The 14,691-nt window shown below is 37.2% G+C and overlaps 1 protein-coding gene across 1 annotated transcript in view; it reads left to right on the plus strand.

Moving 5' to 3' along the window:
• Positions 1–14,691, plus strand: part of LOC124545141 (xanthine dehydrogenase 1-like) — a 241,452-nt gene that overhangs the window by 85,873 nt on the left and 140,888 nt on the right. Inside the window, exon 5 of the mRNA XM_047123970.1 lies at positions 10,249–10,408. Within this exon, the coding sequence (XP_046979926.1) occupies positions 10,249–10,408 (160 nt within the window). The remainder of the gene's footprint in view (positions 1–10,248; positions 10,409–14,691) is intronic.

Genomic DNA, 14,691 nt, shown 5'->3' on the forward strand with positions numbered 1-14,691 from the left:
ATTAATACTGATCTCAATCTCCCTGACCATTTTAACTTTTCTATAAACACTGAACTAATCAAATAATATGCATGGACTCCTTTTATAATCAAATCTGAGGAGTAGTGATAAAAATCAAGCTCCAACCATAAAACTTGTTGTTGGTGTTAGTCCTTCTCTACATATTCACCCTTCATTGTGACTGCCTTTACCAGTGACTGATAATGTGGAGATATTGGTTTGCTGTTCAGGAAACTTTCCACCTCAGCACTTACTTTGTTGTCATTATGGAAATGTCAGCCAACCAATGCTTTTCTAATCTGAGGAAAGAAGAAGATGTCACTTGCTGTCATGTCAGGAGAATACAGATGACAAGACAAAATTTCATTTCTGAAAGAAACAGCCTCTCTCAATGTGTCTTGTGGTAATGAGCTGGAGCATTGAGATAAAGAAGAAGCACACCTCTAGACAGCTTTTGACACTGCTTCACCTTGACAGCCTGCCATAACATCATGAGATTTTGGTACTCTACCAGTTTGGCCTTTAGGATAATCTGTTAGTCCCACACTAGGACAGTTCCAAAAAAAAAACTGAGCATCATACTGTCAGATGATACTAGGGTATTCATCTTTTTAGGCTATTAAAGGAGTCATCCAAATGAGCCTGACATTGTCCTCATTTCTACTACTGCCTTGGTTCAGCATACTTTTTGAATGAGTGTGAGCATTCCCAGAAACCAGATGGTGGTGACATTATTGCCATGTTGAAAATGCCATGTAAGATGGATGGAAACTATTCCATGACTGATTTTCACATATTCTCTGTTGTCTTGATTGTAATACACTGATCTTTGGGCATTAGGACCTCTTGTCAGATGTAGGAGATATAAATGTAAAGAAAGTACATACTTTGCTTACTGACATTCTGTTATGTCATAGAAGACCATATTCTGGGTTAACTCATCAAAATGAGCAATAGTTTTTAGAGTGCAAAAACATGTAATAAGACTCATTTGTGGTGTAAATTCAAGAACATCATGTAGAAACCTGTTCAAAAAACTGAGTGTTCTAACCACTGCTTCCCAGTGTATTTATTCCTAAATGAAATTTATTGCAAACAATATGTCTGTTTCCAACCAATAGCTCAATACATATTATCAATACTAGGAATAAGAACAATCAACATAAAGACATGAAATCACTTACCTTGGTCCAAAAGGGGCCCAGAATTCATGAACCCACATTTTCAGTAATTTTCCAGCATCCACCAAAAACTTGGTTTCAGATAAAGCAAAGTTTAAACTGAGTTTGAAAGATTTTTTGGTAAACAGCTCTTTCTACTATATAGATGAATAGATTCATAGAGACTGACAGACCACCTTAAATAAAAATGTCTGTTAAATTTCAGTTTTGAAAACACTTTGTCACAAGTCAAGGTTAGGTAGCTTGTGTATGATAAATTTATTAAAAGTGCATAAGTATGTTTCATTCTGACAGTGCATTAATTCTGTGAATATTAGCAATTCCAGTTTATTGTAATGCATTCACATATTTTGATAATCTCCTGACAAATGATCTGGGCAGCGATTTTACATTCAAATGTTCTGTTTTTTTTTTTTTTTTTTTTTTTTTTTTGTTATACTTTCTGATGTCTTCCATACCCATGAGAATGATCTCATTTTTGGATCTGTGGAACGAAAACTGAATTAATCTAATCTACTCTAAACTAAATGTGGTCTTATTGGAGGTGGGATGGCATTTCCTTCCTTTTGCTCTTAAACTGCCTTACCCAGCCAGCTATTGGGGACCTACTGAAGTTTCCAAAACACAGCTTAACTTGGCATTTTCACCCTAGAAAACATTACCATAGAATGAAGAAATGAAAAGTGACAGGTAAAAGTCCAAGAATGAGATCAATCCTGAGACCTTTCAAACCACAGTCTGGCAGTTTACCATTGACAAATGAGCTACACAGTTTCCAGCTAGAAATTCTGAAATATTTTATGATATGACCTGACAAAACTACAGTTGTCTGGGAATAACTGTAGTTTGTTTGATCACTCTGGGAGATGGCTGATTGGAACTACAACATATGAAACATTGCTTCACTTTATTACAAGAATGATAAAAAAGATTCACTTAACTGTATACTATCCATTGCCAGGGAACTGAGTCAAACATTTACAACTGTCTTTGAAGAGCAACACATCACTTGATGCACACAATTACAAACTCTTCTCCTGAAGTAAAAGTTCAGCTTTTGCAGTAGCAGAGTTCTAATAGAGACTTGAATAGCACTGGTGCATAACTTGGTGGCTTTGACTGCTTCTTCAGAGGTCACAAACTGGGACAGCGTGAGTCCATTCTTGGCCCTATATGAACCTCCATGTGATAGCAGTGTGGTGCTGAGAGGAACACCTCCCATCCTTCATTGCAGATTTCAGTGAGTCATTGTTGATGTCTGTGGTATCAATGCACATTGCCAACTTTGGTATGGCATCATGATCTTCAGATGATACCATTAGATTAGAGATTAGATTAGATTAGTTTTTCGTTCCATAGATCCATCATTAGATTAGGAAATGAGACGCTTAAAGTAGTAAAGGAGTTTTGCTATTTGTGGAGCAAAATAACTGATGATGGTCAATGTAGAGAGGGTATAAAATGTAGACTGGCAATGGCAAGGAAAGTGTTTCTGAAGAAGAGAAATTTGTTAACATCGAGTATAGATTTAAGTGTCAGGAAGTCATTTCTGAAAGTATTTGTATGGAGTGTAGCCATGTATGGAAGTGAAACATGGACGATAAATAGTTTAGACAAGAAGAGAATAGAAGCTTTCGAAATGTGGTGCTACAGAAGAATGCTGAAGATTAGATGGGTAGATCACATAACTAATGAAGAAGTATTGAATAGGATTGGGGAGAAGAGAAGTTTGTGGCACAACTTGACCAGAAGAAGGAATCGGTTGGTAGGACATGTTCTGAGGCATGGAGGGATCACCAATTTAGTATTGGAGGGCAGCGTGGAGGGTAAAAATCGTAGAGGGAGACCAAGAGATGAATACACTAAGCAAATTCAGAAGGATGTAGGTTGCAGTAGGTACTGGGAGATGAAAAAGCTTGCACAGGATAGAGTAGCATGAAGAGCTGCATCAAACCAGTCTCAGGACTGAAGACCACAACAACAACAAGATCCATGCTGAGGAGATCCTCGTGGATGTGGAACATGTCCACTTTTTTTTTTTATATATATAGCTGAAATAACAATACTAATAGTATGAATATATACAATACATCATTTGTTTCTATTAAAAAATTCATCTATGGAGTAGAAGAAGTTGGCCACTAGTAAGTCTTTCAGGCTCCTTTTAAATTGACCTTTATTTGTAATTAAATTTTTTATGTTTGCTGGAAAATTATTGAAGATGAATGTTCCTGAGTAGTGGACGCCTTTTTGAACTAAAGTAAGTGCTTTTATGTCTTTGTGCAGATCATTTTTGTTCCTGGTATTGTATGTATGAACTGAGCTGTTTGTTGGAAAAAGAGATATATTATTTACTTTTCCATAGATATTGTTGAGGTAGGATAAAGTGTGTGGGAGGTAAGGTAAATTTTTTTTATTTGGTGATAATTTTATTAACTCTTTGGCTGCTGCAGCCACAGTTCCTACTTGTCATCTTAAGGATGTCTAATCTGGCTACATGAACTGTGTGTATTTAGATGAGCTGCTATCATGTGCTGAATTATACAATTGCCCTGCTCACGCTTTGCTGAATATTTCTGGAGCACTATGAGTGATGACTCTAGTTACTCAGTTTATGTCACTGCCAAGACAAACTAAATGGAAACACTGTAAAAATTATTGCAATAACGAATTCTTGGCACTGAGATTCCCCAGAAGCAGCTTACTGTAATGTTAAAACTACAGAGATATTAAAATTGCATTTTCACCAAGAAATACATATTTATCAGCATAATTTTACATAATCTTAGTAGGCCCTGATGGCACTGATATTGTGTTTCCAATTAATTTCAGATGATCACTGTCCCTTCATTGCCACCACATAATGAAACCTGTTAGTCTGCAGCTATTCCTCACTGTAGTAACTCCAGAAATGAATTAAGCCAAAGAATAGACTCATATTCAACAGTAACAGGGTTGACATTCTCACCTAGCCATCCTGATATACCCTTTTTTTCTATGGTTTCCAAAATCACACAAGGCTAATCCAGGGTGGCTCATTTGAAAGCCATGCGGTGTATGTCCTTTCCCATTTTTTTGACCAGTTTGTGAATGTGCTCCATCTTCAGTCACCTTGCACTCAGTGGAATATTTTGTATGAAAAAAGTATATGGCAAACTAAAAAGCAATGAGAGATTAAGGACAATGTCTTTCTGATAAAAATCTTCTTAAATGACTATCATCTTGATTCAGCTACATACAAATTTTTCATCCCATGAAAGAAAGAGAGTTAAATGCTGTAAGCGTTCCAATATGGGGGTATGTGTTTCCTCATTTTATGCAAATTGTTACTGCTAAGTAAGGTAAATACCAGTAATGAAAATTGTTACTGCTAAGTAAGGCAAATAAGGAAACAGTTCCAATGACAACAGATGTATTCTTGCCATTTCTCTAACTTGTGTACTATCTGGCTGAAACACTAACTTCTTCTTTGTCAGTCTTTTCATTTATTTTTTAAGCTGTATATTGAAATGTTCCCTGAATGATGCACAGTCAGAATTATGTGTCAACTATTTGCTCATGGAAAATCCATCTGAGAAAGGGTCTGTACCTTCTTTGTTGAAGTTTCAGAGGCATATATACATCATTTTGATATTCACATGGACTCAAGACTGTCTTCTACAGTTTAGATCTCTTTCATCATATAAATCAATACAAGAAGTTGAAATATTCTGCTACATCATTTTTGGTCAAAACTTGAGAACTGTGGCATGCAGCAAATGCAGAATTTTTTATGTTGAAAGTTTTTGTGAGGAGGTTAGTGCAGTTGTTGAATTGTGTCACTAGTAATATCTACCATCTTCTGCACACTTATTTTGTGATTTTTGTTGTGGATTTCCATCAATAACTTGTTGCTCCTGTAGTAAGATGAGTAAAAACCATTATTCCAATGACTGAATTAGTGTTTTGTCCACTTGTGATTACAAATTACAGGACTCAGTTATGTTAATGTTTCACAGACACTACCTATTTTTCCAGCAGAACACCTAGTAAACTTTGGAGTGGTTCTGAGTGTACTCTACAGAATTCACAAAAGGAACTATGAAAACCTTACTGTTATGCATCATAATTTCAGAAGACTAAATAACAAATTTAACTAACTCCCTATTTGTTTACTTGATGTAGAATGTCAAAAAGAAGCTGGTGTATTATGTCTTTCTGATTACCATAGAAATACAGGACTCCATAAGTTAAATATAGAGAACTATAAATTGACAACCCATTTCAGTAGGGAAAATAAGAGGAAAGGAGGAGTTGCCATGCATGCAAAAATTAAATCCAGTTCAAATGTATTAATACTAGTAGTTTCTCCTTAGAACGACTGAAACCCATTGTTTGTGAATTGCTGCTTTCAAATAGGTCATTCATAATTAGTTCAGTACTTTATTTTTTTATTTATATACACATTCCATAAATTTTTATGCAAATGAAACACTAGGAGTGGAACAACTTATGGAATATATGAATGTAGATTACATAGTATAGTTAATTTACAAAAACAGTTGCAGGGGAATTGAAAACATAAAACTAGAACAAAACAGAAGAATAGTGAAAAGAAGACAACAAGACTGCAGGGAAACATACTGTGAAGTACATGGCAAAAACACATTTAAATATATGCATAAAAAGTTTATATGTCTGTGTTAAAAAATCCATGTAATAAATATCAAGTTCTATCAAGTAATTACATCTGTATTTTAATTTTAAATAATGCACTGTTACTATGTGGGCCTTTGATGTTATTTGGCAATACTGGAATGCTGTACAATTTCCTGTACCTGAGTTAGGTTTTTGAGAATCAGTGGAGGTCAACCTCCTTTTGTGTATTGTGGTCATTGAGTACCACTTGACACTTTGTGCTAGTCACAAAAGAGCAGCACAAGTAGTGCCACTCTAAGGATGCTTTGCATTAAATATATACTGTAACAGTTGTGCATGTTAGTTACCTTTGAGACTGGAGATGGTAAAATGGAACTGAGTGGTTGGTGTCATTGGCTGGAAGGCCCCTTGCAGGGCAGGTCGGTCATCTTGGTGCAGTTCTTATTACATTCAACGTCACATTGGGTGATTTGCATGCCAGATGGACATGAAATGATGATGAAGACAGCACAGCACCCAGTCCCTGAGTGGAGAAAATCCCCGACCAAGCCGGGAATCGAACCTGGGCCTGTAGGATGGCAATACATTATGCTGATCTGTCAGCTATTGTGGCGGACACTGGAGTAATGAGCTGATGTTAGTCAAGAATGTCTTTAAGGCAACAAAGACACCATCATTAACACCTAAGTGAGTTTGAATGAATTCATGTAACAGGGCTATGAGAAGGGGGATGTTGCTTCTGTGGTACTTCAGAAAGACTTGACAGGAATGTAGCCACTGTACATGATTGCTGGCAGCAGTGGTCACAAGAATGTATGGTCATAAGGAGACTGGCCATGTGGCACTGCTGAGAGGGAAGACCATCATGACTCTGGTGCATCATAACACATCTGCAGCAGCAATTTGAGCAGCCGTTGGCATCACAGTGATGCAACAAATTGTTACAGGTTGATTACTTCAAGGACAGCTCAAAGCTACCTACCCTGTAGCATGCATTCTACCGACCCCAAACCACTACCGTTTGTGACATCAGTGGTGTCAAACAAGAGCTCATTGGAGGGCAGGGTGGAAGTCTGTTGTGTTTTCTGATGAAAGCTGGGTCTCCTCAGTGCCGCTTATTGCCATGTGTTGGTTAGAAGGAGGTCAGTTGAGGGCCTGCAACTAAGCTGTCTGCATGCTAGACACACTTGAACTACACCTGGAGTTATGGCCTGGGGTGCGATTTCATATGACACCAGGAGTTAGTTCTCTTGTGGCTATCCCGTGCAGCTTGAAGGAAAATTTGTACAGCAATCTGGTGATTTGACCAGTTGTGCTGCCATGCATGAGCAGCTGTAGCGGGACTTTGAATTTCGCCGCACTACACTCATTCCCTCAGATAAAAAAATATCCCGTCGCAGCGGTATGAGTGCTCGACGGCAGAGAAACTACTAAAATTGTAACTCTCTTTTTGTTTTCGATTCGTTTCTTGATTGTCTCTTGTTAGCTTAAGATGAAGGCAGACGTGATCTGATGAAGATGTAAAAAAAAAACTTATTAGCTAGTCTTGATATGATTTTAATGTGCAGACGTATTGTGGAAGTTGTTAAGAAATTCGGAGGATGGAAGTAGCAAAGTAAATTAAATTGCATACAGTATCAAGATGATTTTAATTGGTATAAATTAGTGATTCCTGGACGATTGCAAGATTTTGGAGCAGACTTTTCATGCAGAAATGAAAGAGATTTTTGAAGACATGGACGCAGCACGAAAGAAGACAAGTTTACCTGGTAAAGGATGAACTCTTATCTACGCCATTTTCCCCTGTCAGTAACATTTTGTTATTCTCTGTTCTTTTTCAATACTTTTTGTAGTGGAAATTGGTTTAACTTTTGCTCAAAAACGCCACAAGGACCACCCCAACAATAGCTTTTCTGTAATACGAAGTCCGATTTGCTTTTCATTCTTTCCCTTTTTTTCACGGTCATTTACGATTTTAAAACCCCTTTTTTATTCACCACTTTTTCCCACATTTTCAACCTTTTTTTTTTCTTTTCTTCTCTATTTTTATTTTTTATTAACAACTACACAGCATTCCAGGAGGTATTCTCAAACAGGATAATGTTTTAAACACACAAACACTCACCCAAGTGCAGCTGTTGTAACCCAACATGATCTAAAGAGTGTCAACATGCTGCCTTGGTGTGCTTGATCACCACATCTGTCACCAGTCAAGCACATATGTGACATCATTGGAAGACAAATCCAGTATCATGCACAAACAGCATTTGCTGCCCCTGTATTGAATGACCAAGTGTAACAGGCATGGAACTCCATCTTACAAACTGACATCAAGTACCTGTACAACACAATCCATGCACATTTTCATGCTTGCATTCAACATTCTGGTGGTTACATTGGTTGTTAATGTACCAGTATTTCATATTTGCAATGGCTTATCTTGCACTGTTAATACCTTACATATGTCATCTAGACAAATGTATTCCCGAAATTTCATTACTCTACATTAATTATTTCTTGGTGGTGTGATTTTTATCAATAATCACACTATAAATTCTTATGTGTTTATATTGATAAGAACATGTTTGTGACTTTGACACTGATATCTTGTATGTCATCATATACCTTTTCTATGATCCGAAACTTTTGCCTCATATATAATATCTGTCTTTGATGACAAAAATGTCAAAAAATTGATTTTTCCATTTTAATTCATTAATGTCTAATGGCATTGTACTCTAAGGCAATTTGTCTCAGAGGAAAAATGTGTTTGTAGCACAGAAGAATGTAGTAATGACAATAACTGATGTACAGTTTAGAACTCTTATAAACAGCTCTTTAAACAGTTAAGCATACTGACAACAGCATTACACTACACTTACTTTCTTGTAATGGATGGGTTCACCAGCCATTATGTTAGTGATGAGCTCATCAAGGTCAGGATGTCAACGAACAACTGAAATAGTGTTGACAAACCATATATTCGTTATTCCGAATACAGCAGTGTGTGTGATGTCACTCCAGACAGCTAGTTCTCAGGGCATTGTTAATGCGTGGCTGCTGAGGTAAGTGCTGCTCATCACATGGCTTGCACCTGCAGGCTGGTGGCAGTGGAGGAAGTAGCAGCACCAGCACCAATGACACTGCAAGGCCACTGACCCCTCAAACCGATTCACTGTGTCACCCACATGGCCCAGTGGCCACTACCATTCTTGGGAATAGATGAACAGGGTGGTTATGAACATGATGAAGATTGCATGCAGAAGGAACAGTGTCCAGTGGTGGAGTCTGCCCACACAATCAGTGCAGACAGCACTGCACAAGTGGGACTGGATGAGCAGCTGCAGAGTGCCAAGTTCCCAGTGTTTGAAACTGCATGTCCACAGGGCTATGACTAGCAGTGCCTAAATCCACAGGAGAAGACATGCGGATCCAAGGAACTCATCAAGCAGTAGACACAAAGACTGCAGGTCATCATAGATCCCACATTGTAGTTAGATGCCAGAAGACTGAAATCACCAGAAAATGAAAAATACTTATAAGATCCTGGCTCATGCTTGTTTTGCTACAGCAATGGTTTCTTTCGCTCATGTCATAACAGAATCTCAGCTTGAACATGAGGTAAACAGACTATCCACATCACAGAAACTCTGTCCTTATGCTGAGTCAGTACTTCTCTTACTGTGGCCACTAAGCTTAGTGACAGTGGAAGTAACTGCCACATTGCCAGAGTCACAGTTCCTGCCAAATAGCACATCCTACTGAGTAACTTGCTCAGTTGACTTGTCTGGATATTTGCAGCACCTGAGGGCAATGCCTTAATTTTCCTCAGCCATTACATGCACATTATTTTACAGTACAATACTCTTATGAAGTTTGCTATCAACACTCAATCACACTTTCAAAACAACAGTAATATTCATAAATATAATACTAGAAGGAGACATGATTTACACTATCCAAGACTCAGCTGTGTGTAACACAGAAGGAAGTGGGATTCAGCTGTAACAAAACTCTGACCACCTGCTGAGTGATGTGAGATTTTAATGAATAGTAGAATTAACCCTAAGCACAAACTGAAGTCATCTCTGGTTGACAACTCTGTCTGCTCCGTAAAAGGATTTCTGAATGTGTAGTAGTAGTATGATGTTTGTGTATGTGTGTGTGTTTTTTGTTTTTAAGAGAATGAGAGACATGGAATTTAATAACAGAGCTACATATAAAATGCTATATGCATGTCTGCAAGCATGTATTTTAAAAAGAAATGGTCAGAATGTTGCCATATTTTCCTCTGAGAAGATGTTGGCGTACTATAATTGTATAACTGTCTTGTTCCATATCATAGGGAGATGCCTTGATTATGATCCATGGAACATGCAGAGAACTAACAAATTTATCCTCATGTATTTTCATAGTATTACCTGAACAGTCTGTTGCAGAGGGGAAAAGACATTTCAATGGCAGATGTTGAAAATTCTTTTGGTGGAAATATTTGCCGCTGCACTGGGTATCGCCCAATACTTGATGCATTTAAGTCTCTTTCCTCTGATGCTTCAACAGAACTTAAAGGCAAATATCCAGATATTGAGGTATATTAACATATTTCTCTAGCTCATAGCTAACCTGTTATTTTAAGTACTTTGTCATACCTAGTGCTTTCCTTAACAAAAATATTATTATTTCCAGGTTCCAGGTATCAACATATCTTTTGCAAATATTCTTAGGCTTTAAATAGTGTCATTATAATACATTACACAAATTTCTGTAGAAAGATTTAATGTCAGTTGAAGACACCTTTCAAATGGGTGGATTCCATGTAGTGATGTAAGTTCTCTTACTCTCATGCTGTATACTCTGCTGATGCACATTCATTACCAAGCTGCACTATTACATCTGTTAGAGTTATGATTATGCAAGCAGCAGAAAGTTATGAAAACCATATTGTCCTTCACACTTATATAATATAAAAAAATCATAAAATCTCATACTGAGAAAGAACTATTATTACTCTGAAAAAGTCCGTGCAGTTACATTACGTGATGAAATGGGGATGTACTAATTAATCTGTGAAGGAGTATATTCCACAAGAATTCAATTTGGATAATTCTGTGAAATAAGTTGGCTAACCACACGGGACACATAAAAAATTATTTAAGAAGGTCGGCAATAACATACTAAAACTAGAAATGTTTTTATACCATTAATAGTACCTTAGTCACAGTACTTCAGCTGTATTTAATAAATATATTACAATTTAGCCAACCTGTTGTTAAATATTTAATGATATATTTTGTGATGTGTTATATCCAGTAAAAATGATTAAATTCATTTTTCAACATTTGGTGTACAATGTATGTTCGCTAGGTACTCACCTTGGGAAAAGAAACCCTTGTACATGTAACAGTCATGAAATTTTCAATAGCATATTCACTATGCACAGGTTACTCAGATGTATGCAGAGAAACTGTTAAAGCAACCAGGAACTAGCTGGGGGTAACAGTTTAGCCAACAGAATGAAATACCTACAAGTTACAGTAAAATTAGAAGCTAGGGTCATGAGCTACAGAATGAGATACTATTATTATTAGACACAATTAAATGATCATTAATGAAAATTCATTGTCAGCCTGAACTTTAAAAATAAAATTAAATAAAAAAATGGTATTAAAAAGGAAAGTATAAGACGTATTAAAAAAGTAGTTTTCAAAAAGTCAACAGAGACTCCAAAGATCATACAAGCATTTCACAGATTTTGTTCCAGCATCTCCCATGGCCTTCAAAAGTATCAAAAACTTTAGAGAATTTGAAGAAAGTTTTGAAGGAATGGAATTTTATGGCAACAACCCTTTAATAATGAATTCATTTCAGGATTATAAATTCAGTCTACATACATTTCAGTTGTAATCTCATTTGAGATATAAGTGACATAATGAAGATTAACAACAGAGCTTGCTGTAAGTTCTCTTGCATATGATTTCTAACTTAAATAAATACATGAATGATAATAGATAAGTTTTCCAGAAAGATAAACCTATTTATAAATAATCAGTGAATTAAATAAAGTAAAACACAATAACAATTTTATCTGACCAAAAAATGATGACAACTGCTTTTAAGTGGAAAGTTGGTTGAACAGAGGTTATAGGCCACCTTATAAATCTGTTTATTCCATATGAATTTCAGAATGCTAGCAGATTTTACAAATGTCATTTCAGCCAGTGTGTGAGCAACAAAATGTAAACTGTAGGCCATTAATATTGCAACACCAGAAAGGATATCAAATAAGGAAATGTTACTTATTGTGCATAAACACTACAGCAGAGTATATACATATGATTACATTTTTACATGATGTGCAGGGTGCAAAATATACCACACAAAGCTGTTACCTCCAGCAGGAACAATGGTGCTAACTTTCTTGGGAACTGAGCTGACCTGAACTTGGATGGCAGATACCAGTTCAATGTTCTATGTTGTTTTGCTGTGTGCCAGAATAAATCAAGTGTAGTGGCTGCTGAGTGATGGTGTGCCATTCTCTCAACAAACCATGACCAAATGTTTTCAGTGTGTGAGAGATAATGAAGGATGTGCAGGTCACAGCAACAGTTGAATACCTTCTATATTGAGTTAGGTTACAACACCATGGACAACATGCAGCCTTGCATTATCATATTGAATTATAATATAACAGGAACCTTGAAGACAGGGCACAGCCACCAGCCTTGAAACATCAGAAATGTAATGGCTGCTGTTGAAATTACCAGCTATGTGGTCCAAGGGTGATTGTGCGGTGTATCCAAATCACCTAATACCATCACACCAGAAGCTGCACTTGAAGGAGATAATGAATTCAATCGGGCAATGTTCAGTCCCCTTGGAGTCTCCATACCTACATAGAGCTAGAACCCATCAGAAAAGATGGCACGTTGCCACTCCTGTGTCTAGTATTGTCACTGGTCGCAGCACAGTCAGCATGTCTCTCTCTGCTGCCATGTTGATGGAAGCCGCAATAGTGGCCATCGTGCTTACAGTCTGAGATGTTCTGGAAATCATTGAACTGTCAGTCTTGCTGTAAAAAAGCCTGTTTCCTGGCTCAAGGTGTTTGGCATGACTGTATGATTGAGCAAGATCAAGTGAATAGTACATGTGGTCTCACAGATCACTAAGATCCTACATGATACGTCCATTCCAAATCCATTGAGTATGTGCTCACATGACAGTCATGGGGTGCCAACCTGAATGATCAGCAATATTGTGGAATGATAAACTGAAGACTTGATAGATAATAATTATAGCATTGTTGAAGTTTGACACATTTCTCCTTCTTATACAAGGTATCACATAATTTTCTTCAAAAGCAATCAGTATTAATATGAGAGTCATTCAATAAGTAATGCCCACATTGTTTTAAGAAGCCATTAATATACATAGATAAACATCCTTGTTGGTGGTTCACATTTGATGTTTTTTGTGTGTGTCAGCGAAGTTTCGAACCATCCTAGCAGATGGCAGAGCCATAGTACAGTGACAAAATTGTGTCTACATGTGACTCACATTACAAGCAGTGTGCTGTTATTGAACTCTTTTGTGCAGGAAAAGAAACACTGGTGAACATCCATAAACATTTGTGTGCAATGTATTGTGATTTTGCAGTTGATAGGAGTACAGTTGGGCAACAAGGAAAGAAAGTTATAGCCTCAGGAAATGCAGAAACAGAGCTCCACGATCAGCCATGCTCGGGACATCCTCTCACAGCCACTGCTCCAGACATGCTGAATTATTTGTACCAACCATCTCTTTAGTCCGCTTAAAGATTCTCTATGGGGAATGCACTTTGAAGATGATGAGAGTGTGAGTCATTCAGTGAAAACATGGCTACACCTACAGGACAAGAGCTTTTACCAGCATGGAATACATGCTCTTCCACAACATTGGTGCAGAGCCATAGAACATGTTGGAGACTACGTCAAAAAATAGGACCTGGACAAGACATGGTGATTTATATTGTCACCAAATTCTGACTCTTAACATCTTAACAATAAAATATATTTAGAGAAAGAAATGTGGGGCATTGCTTATTGAATGTCCCTTTTATTTAATTTATGGATAAGAAAATAACTGTGTAATTTTTTGTTATTCTCAGAATGTAGCTTTTGTTACTTCTGCCTACTTTCTGCAGTTGCCTTCAAATGACAACTTATACTTAATATCTTATGCATGTTGTAAGCCATCTTCACAGCAATTTTAAAATTCAGCAATGTATTTCTAGGGTCTTTAAATCATTCTACTTATTTTTTTAATGAGAAAATGTGTTTTGTAAGATTTCTTCAACTCAGTTGTTCTGCTCATGCATTTTGGTAAACATACTGTGCCTGACAAAACAGGCAAAATACCCAGAAGCCACAGCTGGATGTGAATGTAACTTCATACGCATACACAACATCGGTGGATATTCTACTGACTAGAGTTACTGCTCTGCATCAAACCAGTCTCAGGACTGAAGACCACAACAACAGAGTTACTGGCAGATTAGGGCAACAGGTAGAACAGCCACTTAAGTGCATTAGTGCTGGTTGTATTTACTGTTGTTACAAGGCCTGGTGGGGTACATAAGGGGAATGAATGACTCCAGATGCTGTGTGATCACTGGGAAAGACATCGAAGTGCCATGAACTTTTGTGAGACAGCATTATCAGCACTCGACAGAGTCTGAAAATGTGCACATTTTGTATCTCCATATTGCCAGGTGTTTCACTCACACAACATCCAAATGTATGGGGCTTTCTGACGTGACAGTTGCCTAGTGCTGGACTGCATGGAAACATACTAAGCATACACTTAATCCAGGTTTCAGTTTACCATGTTCTCTAAC

The sequence above is a fragment of the Schistocerca americana genome, chromosome 8 (genome assembly GCF_021461395.2).
Source record: "Schistocerca americana isolate TAMUIC-IGC-003095 chromosome 8, iqSchAmer2.1, whole genome shotgun sequence".
Classification (NCBI taxonomy): Eukaryota; Metazoa; Arthropoda; class Insecta; order Orthoptera; family Acrididae; genus Schistocerca; species Schistocerca americana.